Source organism: Struthio camelus, chromosome 1, assembly GCF_040807025.1.
Source record: "Struthio camelus isolate bStrCam1 chromosome 1, bStrCam1.hap1, whole genome shotgun sequence".
Taxonomy (NCBI): domain Eukaryota; kingdom Metazoa; phylum Chordata; class Aves; order Struthioniformes; family Struthionidae; genus Struthio; species Struthio camelus.
This window is the reverse complement of record NC_090942.1, coordinates 192144068-192168237: the sequence shown is the minus strand read 5'-3', so window position 1 is coordinate 192168237 and position 24170 is coordinate 192144068. Positions and strand designations below refer to the sequence as shown.

General features: G+C 41.6%; 1 protein-coding gene across 2 annotated transcripts in view; it reads right to left on the bottom strand.

Moving 5' to 3' along the window:
• ITM2B (integral membrane protein 2B) overlaps positions 1-23491 on the bottom strand; it is a 32648-nt gene extending 9157 nt beyond the window's left edge. Inside the window, exons 1-4 of one of the 2 annotated variants that reach the window (XM_068929816.1) lie at positions 23157-23491; positions 5774-5902; positions 3469-3675; positions 1303-1413 (exon numbers count right to left, since the gene is read on the bottom strand). In XM_068929816.1, coding sequence (XP_068785917.1) covers positions 1303-1413; positions 3469-3675; positions 5774-5902; positions 23157-23255 — 546 coding nt within the window. In that variant the 5' untranslated portion in view covers positions 23256-23491. The remainder of the gene's footprint in view (positions 1-1302; positions 1414-3468; positions 3676-5773; positions 5903-23156) is intronic. The other variant, XM_068929817.1, reaches the window with a different exon arrangement.
• Positions 23492-24170: the final 679 nt, after the last annotated feature.

The following is a 24170-nucleotide window of genomic DNA, read 5'->3' as shown; positions in this document are numbered from 1 at the left end:
ATTGGGTCACTCAGTTTTACAGACACCACCTCCTCTTTACGTACAGGAAATGAAAGTGTAGTTATGTAGCCAGTCTCAAAAAAGAGATCAAAAAAGATGCAGAGGACCCATTTGTGAACTCATTTTCCACATGAAATTTGGTTATATACTGGAACTAGTCAGAAATGGCTAATATGATTCCTGGAGTCCTAAGCTCAAAGCCTTGTTTGAAAGATGCAAAACCAAATATAACATTATGAATTATAAAACTATAAATATTTCAAATATTTTTTAAAAATCCAGTAAAATTAACCCCCCCCGACCACAGATAAAAGTTAACTTGTCAATTCTCTCCCCCTCCCCAGGTATTTCCTTGTTCTGCACAGAAACCAGAAGGCTGAAAAACAACGTAAATACTTCTTAAGTCTGCATTAAAAACATACATATATATGTGGAAGATAAAAGAAAAAATATGATAAATATAATCCATATTCAATTAGCAAGGGACCATATTAGATTATCTACTCTGGCCTCCTCAATTTCACAGGCCATTACGTTTCACCCAGTTACTACTACTAACAGAAGAGCATGTCTCCATAGTGGTGACAAGGCAGCCAGCACCACTGTTCAACTATCAAACCCTGCTGGGAAGCAATCAGGAGCTCTTACAACATTACACTGAAAACTCCTGTAATCTCCCTAGAAATATTACGATCCATCTTAAGGCTGCCGGAAGCCTCGGGGACTTCGCATGCAGTGCCATTTCATCGCAGCTGGCGCAGCATCTAATTCCATTGCGTGCGTACAGCAGGCACCCCGTAACCTGGCATAACACACACCACACTAGCCACTGGATCATTTCAAAGTAGGGGCCAACCCTATGGACTTATGCTTTAAACAACGCCCACATTAAACAACTTCCCAGCACATCTACTTCAAGTTTCTCAGCTAACCTGTTTAAATCCATTGTATACGTGCTTTATGGAAACTATAGTCCTAATGGATTTTAAATTGAAAAAGTATAGTACTAAAGTCAGACTCCTCTCCAGGAGTCTAGGCACACCACATGTACAGTTAACTTTGACGACCGGATTTGTAGCATCAGATTTGCTTGTCTTCCTCTGAATTCATTCATTCACATTTGTAGTTAATTAACCAAGAAAGTTACAGCCTTTTTCCCCTCTTTGCAAAGATCTCTAGTGATCAGTTAATTTCGTAACACATTTGTCAAGCGCGAACATCAGAGTTCTGGTGAAGAAAAAGGAAAAAAAAAAAATCTTTGTCTTCTGTCTTAAGAACAAATTACTTACGATTTAACCATACCTTGATGTTGATGAGCAGCTCCAAGAAATTTTTTGGTGGCATAACAACTGAAGTGTTCAGAGGAATCACATAGCACTTATCCAGGCTAAGGTCAAGATAGGCAGTGAGTCTCTGATGAGAAAATATTTATTTTAATCAAAATAACTAGAACATCAGAACATTCACATAAAGACTTTGCTAAGCTGCTATTGCTGAATTGTTTTTCAAGTTATTGTTTTGTTCAATATAAAGTCTGTCCAACAAACTACAATTTGAGAGTAGGTAAAAGAAGAAACCAAAGGCAGTCTTGAAGAGAGTTTAAATCCATGACAGCAATTTGTTCAAGACAGCAGGCGATAAGTAGTTTCAATGCACTACAGTAATGGAACTACAAAGGTGTATCGCTTACTCCTGCTGCCTGCATTTTAAAATAGCCAAGCAAAAGCCCTGTTCTCCATGTTTTTTATATTTTGTTATGTTTTTATTTTTTTTTATATTGTAAAGAGAAAAAGCTGCTGGGAAAAACAAAATATAGGAGGAAAAATACTGTATGTTATAAATAACACAAAGAAAAATCCCTTATTTTTTTTCCAAAATACTACTGAATTGAAATGTTATTGATTATTCATAGCTGAATTATTATCTTCATATTACCTGAACTGTAATAGCTGCCATTACTTGAATAAAAAACAGATGTAAAAGCCCTGGGAATCATACTGATGAATCCTATGGCTCTGTTCACTGAGCTGTGTTTTGCTGCATCTGTTCTTGCTAAAGAAGACATTATCTCAAGCTGCTATAAGCTCTAAGGCTGAGGACATATGTAAAATACTGAGCACCGAGAGCCCAATAGTCAAAAGAGTACCAGGACAGCAACCATCAGTGCAACTCATTTTGTTATATGGGAGTAAATGCTGTTCCTATGGCAAGTGTTTGTGCACTGACCTCAAGAGCAAAGCATCAAAGATACTTAGTTAATTTTGACCCATTAAATTCAGAAAACAAGGTTTCTACAATAATATTATATTTTTCCTATTCGCTTCTGACATACTGTTTAACTTTTCTGATTTTCTCTAGAGGCTCTGATTTTCTCTACTTAGAGGCTCTGCTCTAACTCTTAAATGCAAGCTTCCTAATACATTCAAGATTATTTTTAAATGACGTACGTAGCTTAAGCAAGCAATGTTTTTCTCCAAATCTGGTTATGCATATTTGATAGATAGCACTCTTTTTGCCTGGAAAACTTAAAAGTTTGCATAAAATATAGGACACTTTCCCTATTCTTCTTTTCCAGCCTGACTTTAAAAAAGCAATTGAGAAAGCAGTCTTCAAACGTTCACAGTAATGTAGCTTCCAGAAAACCAGGAACAAAACATTTTATTACTATCAAACAGTTTTCACCAAGCCGATACAGAAAAGAAGGGCTTCTAATTGTTTTCCAGTTCCTGTCATTACTACCAAGAGCTACAGGCCCATCAATGGGCTTACTAAAAATTACTATCAAGATTTTAATCAACTTGTTTCTATGACAAAGGAAGAAACAGCTTCAGTAGCCTGATTCAGTGCCTTTAGGAAACACAGTGGCCTGCGGTGCACGAGGAAAATTTAGCTTCTGCCAGACTGCTTATGACAAGTAGGGAATGATCTCTTTTCCAAAAGCAGCCAGTCAGCTGCTTGTTTCCTTTGCTTTCTGCAGCTGCTTTGGGGCTTCTGAGCTACTAGGACAGTACCTCTCGGGTGCTCGAGCACGGCTAGCGACTTCAGACGCAGAAGTTGAGATCAAAGATATGAAAGCCCTTTCCCAGCTTCCCTTATCACCACAGCAGTGGGTCAAATTCTGGCTTGGTGCACTTATCACAATAAGGACTAATTCTCCCCACTTTCTTATACTGGGGAAAGGAAATGGCTCCGAGATTTTTCCCTTTTTAAAAACAGAATTGTATCTGCACATGGTGGTTTACATACTGCGTCAGGATGATTGTATAACACTGTACTTTGTATGCCAGGTTAATAATTGCTTCCAGCTTGCTGATGCTCAAAACGTTTCTGCTGCCAAATCAGTCGAGGGCCCTCCCTACCCTTCGCTTTTCCCCACCAAAATAATTAAGGAGTACGTTTATCAGGATGACTGAGAAGGAGCATTTTCAAGGTTTAAATACTTTCAGCTTCTCCCGAGATCTCTCTTACCCGATGGAAGTCATGGACGATATCGGCAGGATCGCTATCAGCGAATTCAGGGACTGGCACACTGATAAATTCAACATCCTCCTCCTCCAGTATCTGAATATTTTGCTCAATTGTGTGGTAGCGAGCACTCTGAGCCTCTGCCCCAGACTCAGGTAAACTTAAGCCATCTTCAATGTACTTTATTCCGCAGAAGTACACACCGCCCTGCTGAAAGCAGTAAACAAAAACATCAGAAACCTTATTAGAAGTGTAAAACTAATATGCTCAAGTGACCATGAAGAAGAAAATCTTGCCAGACTAGATGCAATGTTTTCCCTTTAATTGGATTTACACATAGACTAAACGAGGAGACAGCTGCTCTCTACAGCAACAGGAACATGGGTAAACATCTTGATTCTTCTGAAGCCAGTGGGGGTTCTTCCCTTGAATTCAAGGAAAACAGGATCCCAAAAGCAAGTTCTAAAAATCCGGTCTCCTATTCTGCACCCGCTATCTGTGGCACATTATATTCTTTTTACAAATGAGACAAAGTTCTTAAAACTCTATATGCATGCATATTATTACTATTATTAAATTGTGGTTTAACTACAGTCAATAATTACAATTTAAGACATTGAAATTGATCACCCCAAACACCTTTAAAAAGCAAATCTAACTTTGAACTTGGTCCTGCTTTGAGCAGAGGGTTGAACCAGACAACTTCCAGAGATTCCTTCCAGACTAAATTATTCTGTGATCCTGTGAAGTTCCTTAGGAGTGTTACATGGCTTCAGAAGTTTTGAAAGTTGGTTTCTAAAATAAAGTCTTTTCTGTTTCGTGCATTTTTAGAAGACAAAAAGGTACCCAAAAGAAAATAAAATAACTAGTTCATGTCTTTTCGTCACAGTATACAGGGCAGGTTATCTAAGCAAAGTGTAAAACAGACCTTGGTTATATACCAAATTTATAAGCCAGACAGTTTTAGAAGTGTATACCTTATTGCTGAGCATATGCACATGGCATCAATTTAGAATTTCTCCCTGAAAACATGTCTTCAGTGCAATGGTAGCTCAGTTACTGAAGGTTTCCTTTCACTCAGCTCCTCTCGCTCATACAAGTACTGCAAGTTTAAGTTAACTGGTACTTTCAATTTCAGCTAGCTGCCTCGCGAAAGGTAGAGCCAGCGCTAAGCAGGAAACACGAATACAGCAAACCTTCAGCTACTCTGAGCTTGTTAATCCATCACAGTGTGCTATGCTGTTGCAACACTACCGTTCTCCTGTAAATTAGCTTAACTTGATAGCTAAAGAGACTATAAAGTACAAGTTCAATTAGAACTTCTCATGTTACATTAGTTTGCCTTCTACATTAGCAGCCACTAAAATGAGGGAAAAAAGTCCTGGTAGCAAGGAAAAGAACCCAGAACTTCTGTCTTTTAACTTATGTGCTCCAACCAGTGGACTAGACTCCAGTTTGGCTTACACTCTCTCGTTCTGACTTTGAACCTTGCAACCCAGCCACAGCTTCTGCGGGAGGGAGGGTGCACTCACGCCACTCTGTGATAGCCCAGCAAGTCCAGCGCTATCCAGTGACAAGTCCCCCAGAGGAACACAATATTTAACTTGGATCTCCCATACTCCAGGTAAATGCTCCACTTCCCTCGCACCCACTACCTTCCCAGGGCTGCTTCTGCAGTGGTGCCATTTCTTAAGGCATTAAAAAAAAAAAAAAAAAAAAAAAAAGACATTTTGTCAGAGGTCTCATCTTGTCAGTGTGGATTACGCTTGACAGAGCATGTTTAACCATGTAGGCTGTCCTTCTCCAAAGTCTGCCCTGCAGGGCCTGTTTTTTTAATCGCAGTAGGAGTTAGGAAGGAGAGAGTCATTGCACTACTCCGACAAGCAGTCCCTTTCCCGTGCAGCAGTAGTATTATGGGCATCTAGGAAACCTGGGGTCAAGCAAGAAGGCCTTCAAGGAGTTAAGCCACCTTCAGTATTTGGCAACTGTTCAACAACAGGGAAACAGATGACACTGCTGAGGTTCCTAAACCCAAGTCCTATTTGGATATAGTCCCTTCTCGCTAAAGTGAGCTTTGCAGAAGTGCTACTCCTTTTAATCTGCCAGCTTTGTTTCTATTCTCCTCTGCTGACAGGTAACTTTAGAACAGGCCATACACTTTGCCTTTAAAAAGGCTGAAGTTTTAGAAAGATACAAATGCGAGTAGAAAGGCTAGTTAGTTTAGTCTGCTGCTCTCTTTCCCTATTCTAAACAGAAGACACAACGGAGAAAAACACAACCCTCCCATAACAAAATGTATTCGACTTACCTGGAATGCAAAATATTTGTACAGATAGGCACCGCCCAGGATCACACCAGCCAGCATAAAGGCCAATCCAAAGCACATGCACCAGCACCAAGCCCTCCTCTGCCCAACAGGCACAACATCATCAGGGTCCTAAGGATACATCAGAGAGAGACCTTCAACACAGTGTTCCCAAGACAAGTAAGATAGCGGATAGCACAGGCCCAGCAAGTACAAACACTGCCTACGCTGAAAAAGGGTAACGAGCACTTTATCAGAATTATTTGGAAATGCTTTTCTGTTTTGTTTTGGTTTGTTTTTTTTGGTAAAATTTAAGGCAATCTATTCAAGCTGAGGTTAGGATAACCTGCACTAACAATAACTTTTCAATGGCATCATCGTGGACTAAAGCAGTAGACCGAAATCTTAAGGAAGAGGAAGACATATGGAATCTCCCAAGAAACACACAGTAAGCCATTTTACAGACTGACTGAGAACAGATAATTTTCTGTCTGCAATCTCCACGCAGCAATAGCATACAGAGGAAGCTAATTCAGAAAGGTCAGATTCTTTTATAGCTCGATACATACAATTTAAGTGAACCTGAAGAACAAACAAAAGGTCAAAGGTAATAACAAAGGCAAAATATATCCTTTCCTATGTTGCTCCATCAGGAAGAAAGATACTTTACCACATCTGCTGGCAAAACAGTAAGAGTAGGATTGAAAAAATAAGAAAAAAAGATGCTTTAAGAAGTTCTAGTTTAGGCAACTTTGTGCTCTAAGATAGCATTGGCCATGCCCCACTCTCTCTGCTGCATGTGTTACACTGAAGGAATGACAGGATGTTTCCCTTTCGGGGCACTAGTTTGCATAACCATGCAATCCCCACAGGCATCCTAAGCAATAGACGGCTGCTTGCAAAATCTTTCCTCCATCAACCACATTACAATGCTCTTTCCTCCCTCAAGAGTTTGCATAACTCAAAACAAAGCAAAAAACCCTCAACGCTCTTTGACTCACCCTCTTCAAAACCACGACAATCCTGGAAAAATATCAGAATTTGAATAAATACAGAGGAATTCATAATCCCTTTCCAACCAGAGAAACAATAGGATAGCATGACAACCAGGATGAAATCATGATAACCAAGGGGGGAGGAGGGGGAGAGGAGGAACCACTACCAACACACACCAAAACCTCCCCTAAAACTAGAAAACAGAAGAGCAAGAGGCAAGAAGGTGCTTATAGCTGTAGTGGTCAGTGGCTGTTCTCCCCCACCCAATACTGTAGAATTATCATCATCACAGTTTGCAGTATTTGCTAACTAAGATGATTTCCCACTTAAAGTTTCAGGTGTAGTCCCCACACTGCAGCGTCCTAGTTAGGATGGGACTCCTCTCGTCTGGCCGCAGCCATCTCCAAAAGGTGGACACCACAAGGAAACGGGGACCTTCCTATAGAGAGTGGGGAGACACACAGCATGACTCATCCCAACTATCTCTGACTGGGATAAGTAGTCTTTTGGAGGTACGTATTTCTTTTCACTCACTACAGACGGAGATTCCTTGGTTAACAGACTAGGTAACCTAATTCACAGGTAGCTAAAATTCAGTGAGGTAAAACCCATCTTTGCAGCACCGTGCAGTTATCTTCTGTACGTGAGCGGTAGTGCAGTGTCCTTGCCAGGCAACAGTTGCCAAAATCTGATTCAGAAATCTTTCCAGTCAAACTCTGAAGATAATTCACAGATTATACTTGACATTACCTTGCAAAGTGCTGCAGTAAATCAGATTGCGAAATCTCCACCTTTGGAGGTTTTTCAAGACTCAACTAGACAAAGCCATGGCTGATCTTGTTTTGGCAGCCATCCCGTTTCTAGAGGGAGGATGGACTAGATGACCTCCAGAGATCCCTTCCAACTGGCATTTCTGCGATTCATTGCAAAACAAAGCAAGTGGCCTGAGAACGGTGACCATGGATGGATGGAACAGAATGAAAAAGAACTGCCGACAACTTTTAAAAGTTTCCACATAGCTAATTATTTATGGAATTCAGTATAAAGAATTACTAGCTACGTGTTTTTTAACCTGGCTGTTTGTAAAGGCTGAGAATAGAACATAATACCCAGGGTAATCTAATTAACTTTCAGGTCAGGTTAAGATTCACTGTGGACTCTTTTATAAATCATCTCAATTATAAATCTAAACCAGGTAAAACAAGGATTTTTATGTTGCCCCTGTACCATTAGGTAAGTATTTCCCTAGATACTTCAAGGCATAAAGGACATCTAACTGAAACCTTTTAAAAAGAGTTGTCATTTAACTGGTTACAAGTTGGTGTGAGAAAATGGATGGAAAACTGGCTTTAGGACAGAATGACAAAATATTCCCTAGCAAAGAAGGTAAAGAATATTTTTATGTTTTCCCAATGCTGTTTTTACTTCCTCGCTTTATTTTTTCCCAACCAGAATTATCCTTTTGTGAAATAGTAATAATAATCGCCTCTTCCACTGATTCTTGCATCGTTTTTTAAGTTTGGAAAGACTTACAAAATATATATCTGGCATAGGCCACAAAAGCAGAAATGGGAAAGTGACTTCTACACTTTTACCATGCTAGGAGGAACCCGAAGGACAAGTTTATCAGTATTCTACCCTAGATACTTTTGCTTTGGTATACTAGAGGACAAGTGTAAACTATGGGTTTTAAGATATAAACTATGGGTTTAATATGATTCTTTAATCCTCTACCAGCAGCTAAAGTTTATCATTACCATTTGTGAAGGCATCTCTAACTGCAGCACATGAAGATATTTTGCATTTATGTAGCTGCCTCTTGCAGCTATTTGCTCACATCCTACTGAAACAGCACACCAAATTCTCAAGACAGCTTGTTTAGCCTCTTACATCAAAGTACCGCATCTCAAGAGAGAGGAACCACAAGCATTAGGTAACAGTGAAAACATTTTATGCTGCTGAAGAACGTAGAATTGATTTCCTCTTCTGAATTTGAAGACTAAGTACATCACCAAGCAGTTAGTACCACCTTCAATTTTATAAATGATCTACTGAAGCTAAATTATACTCACATTAGCAGCTGTCCTGTGGCTAAGCTTTTGTATTGTTGCCATGACAGCTTAGTTTGGACTGAATTGACCCAAAAGAATAATTTGTCCCTCACTATAGAAATCTGACCCTCTGCACTACAAGAGAAGAAAGCGTGACTGATGTTCATCCTCTTTCCAGGTGACTTCTGCTCTGAAAGAAAAACCATTAACTGAAAGCGGATCCCCACTAATAAGAGACGGTGCTGAATTAGTGCCGCTCTTTGTCGGCGCGACTGCACTTTGTGCCGAGACAGCGCCGTGGGCTTCTGGAGCCGGAAGGCAACACAAGGTTGCGGCCTCACTCGCTAATTTTTCTCTCAGTCAGCTTTCCACTGCCAGAGATATCTGACAGCAGAAAGTATCATGTATTTGAGGTGAAGGTTGACCTTTAAAAAAAATGCCTCTTTCCGATCTTTTATAAGCAGCAATAACCAGTCAATTGCTGTTGGAGTCCTTTTGCTTCGTCTCTTCTACTTCCTCCCTGTCCCGTGTACTTCCAGCTCCTCGCTGAACCCTCGACGTTAGGGTGACGCCATAGAGCTAATCCTCTTTGATGTGAAGTGCCGTAAGAGCAACTGGATATAAGCCTGAGACTGGCCTGTTTCCCTTGGTGAGCTGACTGGTCTAATTGGAAAATTTCTGATTAGCCTATTTCCCATGGACAAGATATGAAACAGAAGCACCTCTCAGAAGCTTTCCTTAACTTGTATACAAAATCCTACAGTGTTCAACTTCAAACAGTTCAGAATTTCACAACCTGAATAGTTTAAGCTCTAGGGGAACAATTTTCTCGTAGCTAGAAAACGAGATGTACTAAATTATGTCTCATTTGGGATTTCAAGATTCGGGCTAGGTTCTCTTAAGCCTGTCTTTTTGTCACAGAGAAGTTTCACAACAACTGTAGGTTTCAGCAAAGATTCCTTCATCAGGTGACCTTAGCAGGTAATGCAAAACTGCACTCTGTCTTGCTACTGGAACTATAAAACACTTTCAAGTTGGACAAACGGTATCAGAAACTATTTGTCAAAGCACTTCATTACATCTAGGGAGATCTTCACAAGAACCTATATCGAGAACAATTAGCTTTAACTGGTCTGAACTGGATTAAAAGATAAACAACAACAAAAAAAAAAGGTATTCATCCCTAAACATGCAAACATCTGCAGTTAAGAATGGCTACTGGCCATACAGTCTCTTGCTCTTTTCAGTTCGGTGTTTAAAAAAAAAAAAAGTAGCCTTAAAGTACTGATTTTCAGAGGGACGAAATTCATGTGTGGGGTAACATCACAAAAATCTGGTAACAAATTCTAACACTGAGCCACAAATGTGTATAATTAAACTTGGTAATTACACAAACTTTCCCCTTGTGGCTTTTTGAACATAGTGGAATATAATTGTTTTAAAACTGTAACAGTAAAGCAGTCTAAAAAATTGTAAGGCATATGTCTAGTTCATATCAAAAAGGGCGAGAGGAAGGAGAGTATCAGATATTCTTCCTTTGCCTGAATTATGGACAGATCAAATTATATAATTAAAAACTTAGGTATGATTCAATTAGATATGAATTAATCTAAACCTGTTGTGATGGATGTGCTGTGTGCTGTGTCTAAGTATTTTGTGACTATTGGGCACCTATGCAAAAGATAATGGCCTGACTTTAAAAACAGGACCAGTAGAGATAAAAATAACTTGGTAAAAAAAAAAAAAAAAAAATCATTTTCAGAAATGCCACACTGTCTTTGATCCACAGAGAAACTGGATGTAAAATACTACTAAATAGTACAAATATTACTAAAAACATGTCTACAGCATAATACACAAATAGCCCACAATTACGCATCTGAGAATAACATCTAACCTATACATACAGGCGTTTAAAATCCATGCGGGTAGAAATGGTTGGAAGCTGTTCAGAACTGTTTTCTTTGGAGTCCTTTTTGTCCCAGTCAGCTCGCATGGGCAGAATAGAAATTAATGACGGATAGTAGTCCCTAAAAGTGTTTGTTAATGAAGGAAGCTAAAAAGTCTTGAAATAAAATAGTGACCAATGGCTGTATAGACTCCATTCTGTTGATCAAGCTTACCTGTTCCGACTTGAAAATCTGACATCTTTACAAAAACCCTCTCAAACGACAGTCAATTTAAAATGGACTTAATTTAGAAGGAGCTCTGCATTCCTCCCATGGTATTCCTGCCTGAAGACTGCTCCGAGCTGGTGTCTACTTATTACATATTGCAGATGGGAAGTTAAGGCAGGCTTTTGCACAAAACTCCTCACTTAGTTGGCATATGCTGCTAGTCTGGAAGGCCATCCTACTGATCTGCCACTCAAGCAGCAATTTTACGTTTCCTTATAAAATTAAATAGAAATTTTAAGCACAATGATCTTTTAACTAGCTACTGGGAAAAACAAACTTCATATACAAGAGATGCTCCAGAGATCTCTCACTTATCACAAGGAGCGATGTATTCTTTCTACTCTCGGGCGCTAGAGTCTAAAAACATGTTATGGTTGTTTATGTGCAGCTGGTATCTGAACACTGCAACCCTTCCGTGGTAGCACAGTCAGTTCCTCTTCTCTCAAGACGGACAGGGACTTGTCCATCTGGCCCAAGGCTGTCTGCCTAAAGGCTGGCATGAAAACCAGACCATAATTCTGGCTTGGCTTGCTGCAGTCATGCAGTTTGGATAACCATGTAAATTAATTAAGTAGAACTATCTATCAGGTAGTTGCTACTATTAATCCTTTGCTCTATTTCTAATATCTCTATGATCTTTTCTATACCATACATACATCACAAATGCAAAATTTGTTGTAGAGCACTGGGAAATGCAGCAGTATCAAAGAAACACATTCCAGGAGCCTTCCAAAGACAAAGGTCTTTTTGATAAGGGTTGCGTGCTACCATACACCAAATTCTGAGGGTATTTTATTAAAAAATTAGGTATCCAACAAACAAATCATTTCACGGTTAAAAACACTGCAACCATCAGGGAATAAAAACACTAATGTAAGCAGTCGGCTGAAGATCATGTTAAAAAGAGAAAGAAAGATTAAGAGATCAGTGCTGGTGAATGGGAAAGGAGTTGGGACGTACCGGGGAAAACGGTGGTGAAGGCAGAACGAAAAAAAGAAAATGAAGAAAAGGAGAGCAGGAAATAAAACTAGAGAAAAACACGGCAGAACATAGAGTTCAATTTCTCTGCAGGAAGTAAAGAAAAATTACAACTGTAAAGTGAATGTAAAGTATCTGAACCAGCAGTTCACCCACAGCTATGTAATGGAGGGATGATTTAAAAAAAAAAAAAAAAAAAAAAAAAAGCTTTGTCTTGGAAGAGTAATCCTGCACTCTTACCTGCTGTGAGTAATCCTGATTTACCTAAGCATTCCCTTGAACTTCTGAGAAAGGTTACAGAACCTGCTAACAGCCAACAATTAAAGAGGACACTTAAAAGGGATTCAGAGGGAGATACTGGGGAAGCCTGCAACTCTTTGGTCTGCTGCTTTGATTAAATTTAGGAGCAGTATTGTTAAGAGCGGTAATTTTTATTGTTAGTTTTGGCCTTATATAGACTAGAAAGTGCAAAATCAAAACAAAAACAAAAAACCCCACACTTATTTAAACATCCCAAAAGTTCTCTCTATAGACGAGGCAAATGATTTATTCAGGTAATTCCTACGTACAGCTTTTGGCTATATCCTCATCCCAGGCTGTTCACCGCAACTGTAAAACGAACCACGTTATGTATTCCCCAAATTGTTCCTTCTGTCTCTGTCCAGTTCCAAGATCCCCCAATTCCTTTCTCACACCACCAAAACCAGTGGTTTCATGTCTTCCTGCAATTTTCTTCCTATCCTGGGTCTGTGCTCCCCGTATCTTTCCGCCTCCCAAAGTAGAGGGTTCTCCATTCTCTGCCACATGCCAAGTACCAGTCACACCTCATTTCCATTTCCTCCCTTAATTACTGCTCTACAAGGTAAGTTGTTCATGGCGTCGCTGTGCTACACTTTCTTGGAAAGATGAGCCAGGCTACGGCTACAGAAGTGCTACACCTTTTGCCTGCCATGCTGACCAACACTTCTGTGCCGTAAATGCTTAAGGTCAAGAACCACTCTCTCTTTTTCTGTACAGTGGTCAGCACAACAGGATCTTAATACACATACAGAGTTTCTATATAGCACTAATACTATATAGCAAGAAGATTAATGAATACCCCTAACAGCTTCATCTTAAAAAAAAAAAAAAAAAAAAAAAAAACACACTCCAGAAGTGCTAGGTCTGTGCTAGATAAATATCAAGACTCTGCACATCCTGTATTTCCTTTGCTTTAAGGCTCCATGATTCTTCCTCTTCTTCTTTCCCATCTCCCTGCCCCTCATCACAAAACCTCGCAAAAGCATTCTTGCCCATGAATACCTATAACATTCTCAAAAACACTCTGGTGTCTTTAAATGTCCGGATACTGAATTCAGGAAGTTCTCCTGTCGCCGACATCCACACAGCCGTGCAATTGCCATCATATTGAATGTAAGAAGCTTTCGTATGCATAGCCAGTGAAGACGTACTAGAAGCCAGTTCTTATATGATGTATAAATGTGTAACAATCTAATTATATATTCTCATAAGTTAAAACTATGAGTATTTGTTCTGCATTCTACATCATTTTTTCCTCAAGTATTTTCAGAAAAGACACACGCCCTGGTGCAATAGTTTGCAAGGCGTAGACCAAAACACGTAGATATCTTGCACAGATATCTTGTCAGAAGTGCCTGATATACGTTTATTTTGTCAAACCAGAAACGCCAAAACCAGGAAGTTACACCACGCATCCTTTAGAATAAATTTTGCTTTCAGAAAATAAAATCACTTCACTCTCTATGGAAGGCTATATACTGCATGTCAAGCATGACTCTTCTATAAAGTGTCCAATTTCGAAAAATGCTTCATTTTTACACTGCCAAAATAAACCCTTCTCCCACTCACACTTATTTGACTTGAAATTGACTTGTGTTCTACCATACTTAAAACTACGCTAAATAAATCTATCATTTTAAAAATGAAATATTTAATGTTTTTCCCAATCAGCACCAGTGTTTTAGAACGGGCACTTAGGAGGCACCTTTTTCACTTTAAAAAAGATCAATACTAAATTATGTTTTTGACCTTGATTGTTCCCAGTCCCTGTCTCTTCCTTATTCTGCTCATTTCTTTATCTCTGCATATTTCTCTGCTTTTTTCCTATGACTGCCTGAATCTCAGACATTAGTATGATGGAAGGCTATGTGGATTTAACCTAGATTTCTCTCAAAAGACTTGTTTCCCAAACGGCGATGGCTCTTTCACCCAAGAGATCTCATTAGCATGCACATATGCACCACTGAGCCTCAGAATTTAATAACTCTATTCCCAGTTCAGCCACAGATGGTAAATCATCTCAAGCAAGTTACTAACATTGTGTCTCAGTTTCTCTGAAATAAAAGTAAGCTAACCTACAATCACAGAATCACTCGCGTTAGAAAGGACCACAGGAGGTCCCTAGTTCAACTTCCTGCTGCAAAGGAGGGTGAACGCTGACTTCAGACCAGGTTGCTTGGGACTCTTGTCCAGTCAGGTCTTGAAACCCTCCAAGGACTGAGACTCCACAGCCTCTCTGGGCAATCTGCTCAATGTTTAATTCTCCTCAGAGTGCTTTCCCCCCCCCCCCCCCTTATACCCAGGTGGAACCTCTCCAGTTTCAATTTATGACCTTTTTTTTTTTTTGTCTTCCTGCTGCGCACCTCAGTAAAGAGCCTGGCTTCACCTCGTCAGTAGACTCCCTGGAGGTGCTAGGAAACTGCCGTGAGGTCCTCCCAAAGCCAACCCTTCTCCAGGCTGAACAAGCCCAGCTTCCTAGGCCTCTCCTCACCAGGGCTCCAACCCCGATCATCCTGGTGGCCCTGCTGAAATATCTCCAGTCGGCTGATGTCTTTTTTGTACTGGAAGGCTCTCAGGCTTCATCACTGCCAGGGCACAGTGGTGGCTTGTGCCCAACCTGCTGCCTACCAGGTCCCCAGGTCTTTCTCAGCAGAGCTTCTTCCTAGCCAGGTGGTTCCCAGTCTGTACCAATGCAGCCGTTAGTCTATGCCGGGTATAGGACTTTACACTCATCCTTGCTGAAACTCATTTGGTTTCGTTCAACCCATTCCTCTAGCCTGTCGAGGAGGTCCCTCTGAAAGGCAGCCCTGCCCTCAAATGAACATACCTTACTAATGTATGTATTATTGAATTAAGGTGTGTAATATCTCTACAGCAAGCCGAGTTCTCTGAACAGGAAGTGTTTTACCAGCAAACACAGAACAGCATTTAATTATAGCACTTAAAAGTATCAACACAGAAGAGCTGACCTTGAAAAGCTCACATTTAATTACACTCTTTTTCTAAAAGAAACTATTGTAATAGTCTAAAGGGCTTCACTGCAATTAGACTATTCAAAGCTTGAAGTGGAGCATATGCTCCAGTATTCAGTTCCTCGCTCCATCACACCTTCCAGAAATGCAAAAGCTGGCAGGTATTCAAACACCTTGCCAGTTACCAAGGGAGAACTTCCTATAACTGCAAACTTCAGACAAGACAACTCACTGCTATATGTGGCAGCCTTGAAAAGTCACATTCAGCCTCCCACCCTGCAGAGAATACTGCCTTTTCAAATATGTAACTGCAAGGGCTTTCTGGCAGACAGCATCTTTGGGGGAAAAAAACAACCAAAAAAACATACAACTTTGTGATTCAGCAGTCACATGAAATTCAGGAGACATGGGACTAAATCTGTGCATGGGCCATGCAGGGGTAAACTCACTCCAGAGATCACTGCCCTCTTCCAGTCATGATCCCCCCAGGTGTACTCTTTTCCCACAGTCATCCCACCATCTCCTTCAGTCACCCACTAACCTACCCCCAAAATAGCAGAAAGCCACCATCAAAAGAAGAGGAGTCTGCTGAATCTTTGAGCGCCTCAGGAGGAAGCAGACAAGGATTTACATGCAAGGAACTCTCCTCTTAAAATATATGTGGGTTTATATATATATTTTAAACTATTTGGAAAGGGCAAACAAAATGTCAATTTAATTTTTTCCATGACCTTCATCATAACAGTTGGGCAAACACTACTTGCTTGTTTTTTAAGGATAAATTTTGTAAGGCTGTTGCACAAAGGATGCTGCTTGTTGATGCAGCGTATATCATTCAGATAGGAGGTGGAGTCTTTTTATGTCTGTTAACTCCTAGACCATGTGATGTCTGCTGCAAAACCATTTTTGATTTTTATTGCAGAGCTCAGTCTTATTAATTCTCTCATTCCTTTGGTTTACCATATCTCTAAAACTGGGGCAGATATCCCAGTTTTATGAATTAGCATTCTTTTCATCTGTAGATTCAAAGTAATTTCCACTGAGGATAAAAAGCAGTACATAAATAGTAAGAAAATGAATGTTGTATTATTCATACGGACCAGGAGACGGAAACAGATAATGCTAACCTTTGTCCATCATTACAGAAATGGAAAAAAGGAACCTATGCAATAGCAAATACAACACATCATTATACTTCCAAATGTAGTTCTTACATTTGAAATACATCATGTTTTCAGAAGCACAGAATAAAGAACATTTAAAATGATGAAGACTTAATAATGCAAGATTTGCTCTGGAAGATACTTTCTGAGAGTCACAGAAAGAATTATTTTTCTCATGTACAAGTTATTCAGTATCTGTAGCTAGAGGCTACCGAATAGAAAATACGTATAATGCAGACAAATAATCCAAAATGCTACTTCAAAAGGGTTAACTGAAACCATTACTAGGATAAAAGCAATTATGCTTACCATTCTATTAGCCCTCCCCCAAATCACTATTAGCATACATCAACAAATAATAAACTGCTGACAGGGGGAAAAAAAAAAAAAAGGAAAACATTTCGTTAAATAACGAACAAAATTTTAGACTATAAGAAAACTGTTAGAACATATTTACTATTGTGAACATTTTCATTAAAATACATAATAGGAAAATATATCTACATTATATTTCAAAATTAAACTGTTATTGAAATAGACATTTATATGCTGTATTAAACATTCATTATAATGGAAAGAAGTCTAAACCATTTGGACATTTCCTTTGAAAATATCTGACCATTCAAAGAACATTTCTTTTGAATGTTTGTTTTTATAGGAAAGTTTAGCTTTTCATCTTGATCCACATTTTCAGAAATGAACAAAGTTTCTAAACTTTAGCAGTTCCCACTGAACAGAACTTTTGGTTCCAACAGCCTCTACTTAAATAGTATTTTATACTGCTATTCAATGCAAGTATCTAAGCTAGTTTCTTGGAGCTTATCAGAAACGAAAGAATATTTTATCACAGAGGATATTTGAAGATATAACTGAAAATAAGAAAACTCTAATTTATGGTATCAACTATAACAAAACATTACAGTGCAGGATAGCTTTTCTACATAATGCACTGTACAAAGATATATGTAATTATTGACTTCAGTACACAACAACGCTATACAAACAAAATTTTCTAAATAAATTTTTTGAATTTTTTGGGTGGGGGATATCAGCCAAGTGTAAGTTAGTTAATCTGAAACAGAAATTATTTAAAACTGTCCGTGTAAAATAATATTCTCCTTCTCTGCATGCTCATCCCTGTACTGAATTCAGGTAAACTATAGTGATATTTATGGACATCAACTCTCGTTTGGACAGACAAAAATGTAAAAAAGATACAAACAACTGAACAAGGAGTTATCACAAAGGTCTGGTAGAATATATCCTGTTTAAAATATTAAATATAATTCTCCTGAAAAACAGAGGAAACGGTTGCATTTCCAAACCAACACTTTGTATTTGTTACTCAAGTTGGGAGGTGATAAGAAACAAAAAAAAGGAAGTGAGATATGGACCACTGACAGAAATCTTCTGTCCCATAAGTTCATTTCTACTGCTTGAAAATTTAAAAAAAAAAAAAAAAACCCACCACCACCAACAAAAACCTCTTCCAAGATTCCTTTTTGAACTTCCTAACCTCCAATTACAAATTTCTAAGCTAGTTTCCAAACTGGCAGAGATTTTCAGAGGTGCCTGGAGAGCTCAGTTGTTTTTTGCCTATCGTTCTCTCAATTGCTGGCAATGCCTTTGGAGTAGCTTTAGGAGGGAGCCATCTCAAAACCACAGTGGATCTTGTTTTTAGGAAGCTGCACTACCTAATCAGTAGCACAGATCACAGATTCAAGGAGGATGCAGGGGATAACATCAGCTGCAAGGCTTCTCTCTACTTGTGAGACGAACAATCCCTGCCACAAGTTTTGTTGATGTAAAGTCAACTTCCTTGACTTTATGCTTGCTCATACCCATGAAACCAGGTAAGTAACAGAGTGGGTGCTCTTATACCTGAAAGTGGTAGGGTTTGATTCTGAGGTTCAGGGTATCTTCATTGAAAATTCTCCAAAAACAAGGAAGGTGAAGGGGGAAAGAATTCAATCGGCTGAATTTTTTTACTTCGGGTCCTCTTCTGAATAACCACACCTCAGTCCACAACGCTCCAACAGACAGCAGAAGCTGGCCGGTTTAACCACCTAGCGGCATCATGGAAAATACAAAAGGAAGTCCCACAAAGGCTGCTCTTTCCCTGCTAGGGAGTGATGAAAGACCAATAGAAAACTTTAGCTGGAAGAATTGCAACTGTGAAGGAAATATGCCCTTCCAGTAAAGAACAAAGAAACAAACAAAAAGCCCCTCACGACTACAGACATGTCACGTATTAAGTGGAAAATCCAATTTTCCCAATAGCAAAACAATAAGAAAATGACTATTTACTAGTATAAAACAGCAACTACAAAGCTAACACCTGTGTTTTAGAAACATCTAAAATCAATTACGAAAAATCTAGGGGCTTTTCTACATGGAAGAAAGGGCTCACTAGTTGCTCAGCAATATTTCTGAGGTAGGTCCTCTTATTCTGAATTAAAAGTGCCTGATTTAGTATGCACAAAGATCAAGCTAAACTGAAGGAAAAAAACAGATTAATTTTATATTGAGGAGTAAAAAGAAATAAACGCAGAAATACGAATAAACACAGGAGTAAAAAGGAATAAATGCAGAAAGATGCTGCGTTTTGAATTCTTAATGTTTATGCTTTCACATTACAATCTCTCTATAAATATGGCTATCCAAAGGTCAGCTATAATACATAAATGTGAATCCACAGCTTCCTTCCACAAAGCTATTATCTGGTAAAGACATGCCAAGTTGAGTATCCTGGGAAAAAACAGGTTATTACCTCCTCCTGGTGGAAAATAGCAGCTGCCTGAGGGTTACTCAGGGCCCAAAGACCTTTAGGGAGGACTTAAGCTACTAAATATGCCTGCCAAACATCTGAAGGCTTCAACCATGCCCAGAGCCATCTTTGGCACTCCAAAGATCTATTGTAGGAAGAAATGTGAAAATACCACGCATTGTTTGTGTGTTGAGAAAGTGGGTCATAAAATATCCTGTTGTACTGAAGATGAGCAAAGCGGAAATTTAAATGTAGCCTGGGAACCGTCACTAAGAATATTCTGCATTTTAGCCAAGAATTATTGCATTGAAGCATCATCCCAAAATGAGTAGCATACTTGTAAGTGTTGCCTACAGCAACTGTAAGTAAAGAGACCCTTTCACAATGCAAAATCATAGGTGATTTATGCAGAGAATGGATTAGCAGTTTTGATCTTTAAACACTCTTAAGTAGCAAATTCTAACGCATAAGACCATTGCCTTCTGCAAAAGCTCTTTTTAAGCTGTTGTTCATGCGATACATCCTCTAGTCTCTTCCCCTCTTGCTCTCCCTCTTCCCCATTTACATTTCTTGCATGAGAGGTTATTACTCTCTGCCTGAGAGGTTAGTGGGCAAATTTCAGAGAGGTCAGAATCACTTCTATGCCACATCATCACCGTAACTTGGCTGCAAACTCTAACAAGCCCAAGGAAAATTATCTGTTTGAGAGTAATCCTGCAACAGCAAACAGAGTTGTGGTCTTCATGACACCGCCCTGGAAAAAAGCTGCGAAACTGCTTTTCACTGTCTTTCACAAGACAGTGAAAGAACTAGCCCAAAAGCTCCTTCCGCGAATCTTTATTTTCTGGACATTTCAGAGTCTTTGGCTTTTTTCATGAACATCATCTGGTTTACTGCTATCTCTTTCTGAAATCTCTGGAAGTTCTTGATAATCAAATTACAGAAGTCCAACTCTGCTGATCCTCTTAAGTTTTTCCATTTGCTTTAAAACAAAATGCCTCCCAGGACCTTCTTCATAAAAAGCAATCTTAATAAAATGTTAATTTGTGCACCTTTCACATTTACACTTGCGACCTAGATTCTGTCCTACAGAAACTCAACGTCTGTAAAGGTACCGCAGAGGGGAAAACAAATGTCTCATATGCTGTTTTGGAAATGTGACTTTTTCCGATCTATCAGAACTCACTCTTCTAAAAACGTTCTCATGTTGCCTTCAAATCCAACCTGAAGCTAAGCATCATACAGTGATGAAATAAGTGATACGAATAACACAGTTGTCAGAGGTGGTTTATTTTTCCTTTTCTCAAAAGGACTGTGTATGCAGTGGAAGTTCCTTGTGGAAAGGGGAAAGAAGATTTGGCTTTTAATGTACTCGTATTAGAGAAGGCAAAGTTCAAGGAGCATACCTTGCACTTATCTTGAAGGTATCAAGTTTTGCAATGGCATCAGTTCTTTTGTCTGCCATCAGAGAATAAATTCCCCAGAACTCAAGAGATTCAAATATCTCCACAGCTACATCATTTGTTTGAATACTGCTAAAACAGCTTCAATACTGCTATGCATTGCTTAGCCTCCCCTACTAAAGCTACAGAAGACTCTACTGTACTCTGATATGCTTTTGTTTATGCCCCAAAATGCACACGCTCAAAAAAAGCCTTACTCAAGAGAGTTTTGCACGTCAATAGGTGTAGGTCTGCAGTTCTGCTAACAAAGGATGGAAACGTGTCAAGGAGAAAGTCAAAGCCTTGCTGTCCCTCAAGAGCGCTCATTTGCTGCTGGAATTTTCATCTGTACAGAGCATCCGCTCCTCGCATGCTATTTTGGGATCGTTTTAAGCCTTGTTCAGGCATGTTCATCCCCTGATAACCATGCAAGATTCCAAAGAACTTGTAAGTAGCTACTGCGAAACTAGACAGCCTTTTGACTCGTTTAACAAACGTTTGTAATTCTCATTTCTGGGTAGGCAAAGCAGTAATAAGACCTGGGCAAAGTCAAGGTAGATCCTGTTATCTCTTCCTCAGCTGAAACAATTTACAGCTCTGCATTACGGAAATCATAATCAAATAGCCTGCTTCCGCCAGTGTCTGGACAGGGTCAGGAGGATTTTCTCCCCAGCGTACAATTAGCCAGCTGTATTTTCTTTGTTTAGCGGTAGGAATAACAAACCCAATTTAGTAGTCTATCTGGAAACAACATCACCTAGAGGAGATATGAGTTCCAAGGTAATATAAAAAACCTTTTTTTTTTCCCCCTCCTCCAGGCGCTTGTCATCTTTGTCCTGCTTACATGGCTCAGGGTCAAACTGATCACCAAACCCAGGATGAGGAAGGAGCTCCACAGCTCAGGGTGGACTTGGGGAATGTATGATCTTCCAGGAGCCAGAGAACGGCTCTACTGCTGGAACAACTAGGCATACAGATCGCCTAACGGATTCCCCATAATTGCTGGGAATTTGAGCAATGACAGTGACTCTTCTGTTGCGGTACATCACATTTAACTGTTCTCAGGTCTTAAGTGTTTTTTGTCCAAGTTTTATAAATTCGGTATAAAACTCGGTATAAATTCGGTGAAACTTAACCTTTTCCTGGAGCCAGTGGGCTGTCACTTAAAAAAAAAAAAAAAATTGTGATCCCTTTTGGCTTTGAACTGACACCAGACTCCGTGTGTCAGAAACCTCAGTCCAATTAAAATCAACAGCAAAACCTACACTGGGGCAGAATTTTGTGCTAGAACTTCTGCCTGAGAAGCTAGTATCTGTTGAATTTTATCACAAAGGTTTAGGAAATTAATGAACAGTATCTCTTTCGCAGATGCAACTCTGCGATTTGGAGGTCTAACGCACAAAAAGATTATGAAAGCAAGGCATGCGTTTATCTGCAGCTGGCCGTTTTTCAAGCTTTCATTCTCTTTTCCAAAGAGCTTAGACCACATTACGGCAGTTCGAATCAAAAACTGGTTTTGACCACGGGAGCACCGCACCAAAAAATAAAATAAAATAAAATAAAAAGCAACCAAAACCTTTATATCTTGTGCAGTTCTGCCCTTCAGAAACTTGAAAACTGGTTGTTGGTTTGTTCCTTGCTGCCGTTCGGGGCCGGGGAAGGAAGGTGATAAGCCATTAGAGTTTGGGTGCTGTTTGGGGGGGGGGGCAGCTCTTTGTTCCTTCATTTCAAGCAACGCGCCAAGTTTCCACACAAAGTTAGCTGCAGCACGCAGTCACCGGGCTCTGCAAACAAGCTGCGGCACAGCCACATCGTCGATTTCCCCACCGTAAAAAAAAAAAAAAGGGGGGGGGGAGGAGGGAGAAAGAAGCGTTGCTAGCTTAAAGCAGTGCAAGTTACCGGATTCACTAGCCGTTTGCTAGGATTCACCCGGGCCACCGATGGGGATTCAAGCGCTGCCTGAACCCTCCCCGCTCGATCCGTCCCCTCCGCGCAAGCCAACTTGCGCCGCCGCCCGCGGGCGGCAGCGGCCCCCCCCGCCCCGGCCCCCCCAGCGCCGTCTAACGGCAGCGACGCGGGCCAAGGCCAGGGGGCTCCCCGGGGGCTGCCCGCCGCCCCGATCCCGTCAGGACACCGCGCAAAGCCCAGAAAGCCTCCGGAAAAGCCAAGCTGGACGCAGTCCAAGCGCTGTGGGGCTCCAAAAAGGAGAGGAAAAATTAAAAAATGAAAATAAAAAAAGGGGAAAAAAATACTACCCCGAAGTACGAAGAAACGGAGCTTTAAAGCTAGTCCTCACGTCAGCCATTTTAGGAGGACGAGCCGCGCGGGGCACACGGCTTTGCAGCGCTGCCCTCCGGCCCGTCCGCCTTTCACTCCGCTTAAAAAGACTAAAACTGTCCCCGGCATCCCCCTGCCACCACCGTGAGCCTCCGGTTTGTCCGCACGGCGGCGGCGGGGGGGGGGGGAAGGAGGGAGGGAGAGGGGCGCGGAGCCCCCCAGCGCCCCGCGGAGGCAGCGGGCCCGGCCGCCGCCGCCCTCACCTTGGCGTCCGGCGGCAGGATCAACACCTGGCTGTTGTCCTCCTCCTTCTTGGCCGCCTCCTTCTGCGCCAACGCCGAGTTGAACGACACCTTCACCATGGCCGCGGCTCCAGCAAACAGCAGGAGGAGGAGGAGGAGGAGGAGGAGGCCGGCAGGAGGAAGCCGCGGCGCGGCCGAGCTTCGCGGGCTGCCTCTCGCCTGCCTCGGCCCCCCCCGCTGCCGCCTCGCCTCGCCGCGACTGCTGCCCCCTTCGCCGTCCCCTCGTCAGGCGGCGGCGGAGGGGAGAGAGGGGGCGGGCCGCTGCCTGCGGCGGGGCGGGCAGAGCAAGGGGAGGCGCCGGCCACGGGCGGGCGGAGCCCGGCTCCGCCGCGGCCCCCCAACCAGCCGGGCGTCGGGGCTCCGCCTGCCCTCCGTCTGCCCCACCGGCGGCCCCGAGGCCCCGGGGACGGGCTTGCCGCCGGGGAGGTGGGAAGGGTGAGCGGGGGCCCTCGCGCCTGGCACTCCCGGGGTCGCCGTCTTAATTAGGTTAAAAGCTTAGGGATGGGGGGAAAAAACGCCTCCGAGAGGCTGTAAGCGGCGCGGGGATGAGCCCGTGGGTTGTTACATCCCTGCGGAGGGACAGGACTCGCCCAGAGGCGTGTGCGTGGGGGGGAGCAGAGAAAAGGGTGAACTTCTCCCTTTCCGCGAGGCCGTGGGCGTCAGATGACAAGGGCCCAAAACGTGCCGAGTTGGGTCGGCTGTGCCTGCGTGGGACTAGGCGATGCGCGCAGCCCCGCTCGCGCTATCGCTAGTCTGCTCGGAGCAGGATTTCCCTGCAGTGCCTCACCTGGGGAAGAAGAGCTTTTATTTCCTGGCCAGGGCTCGCTTGGCAGGGTGACGTTCCTTGTCGCTGAGCGAGACACCTGGCGAGCCAAGTTCAACCCGTGTTGCTCAACGGGCACCCTCCTGCTGACGCCAGCAAAGTCCGCTCTGTCGCTCGGGGACGTTGGATGGCACCGCGGCTGAACCGTCCTC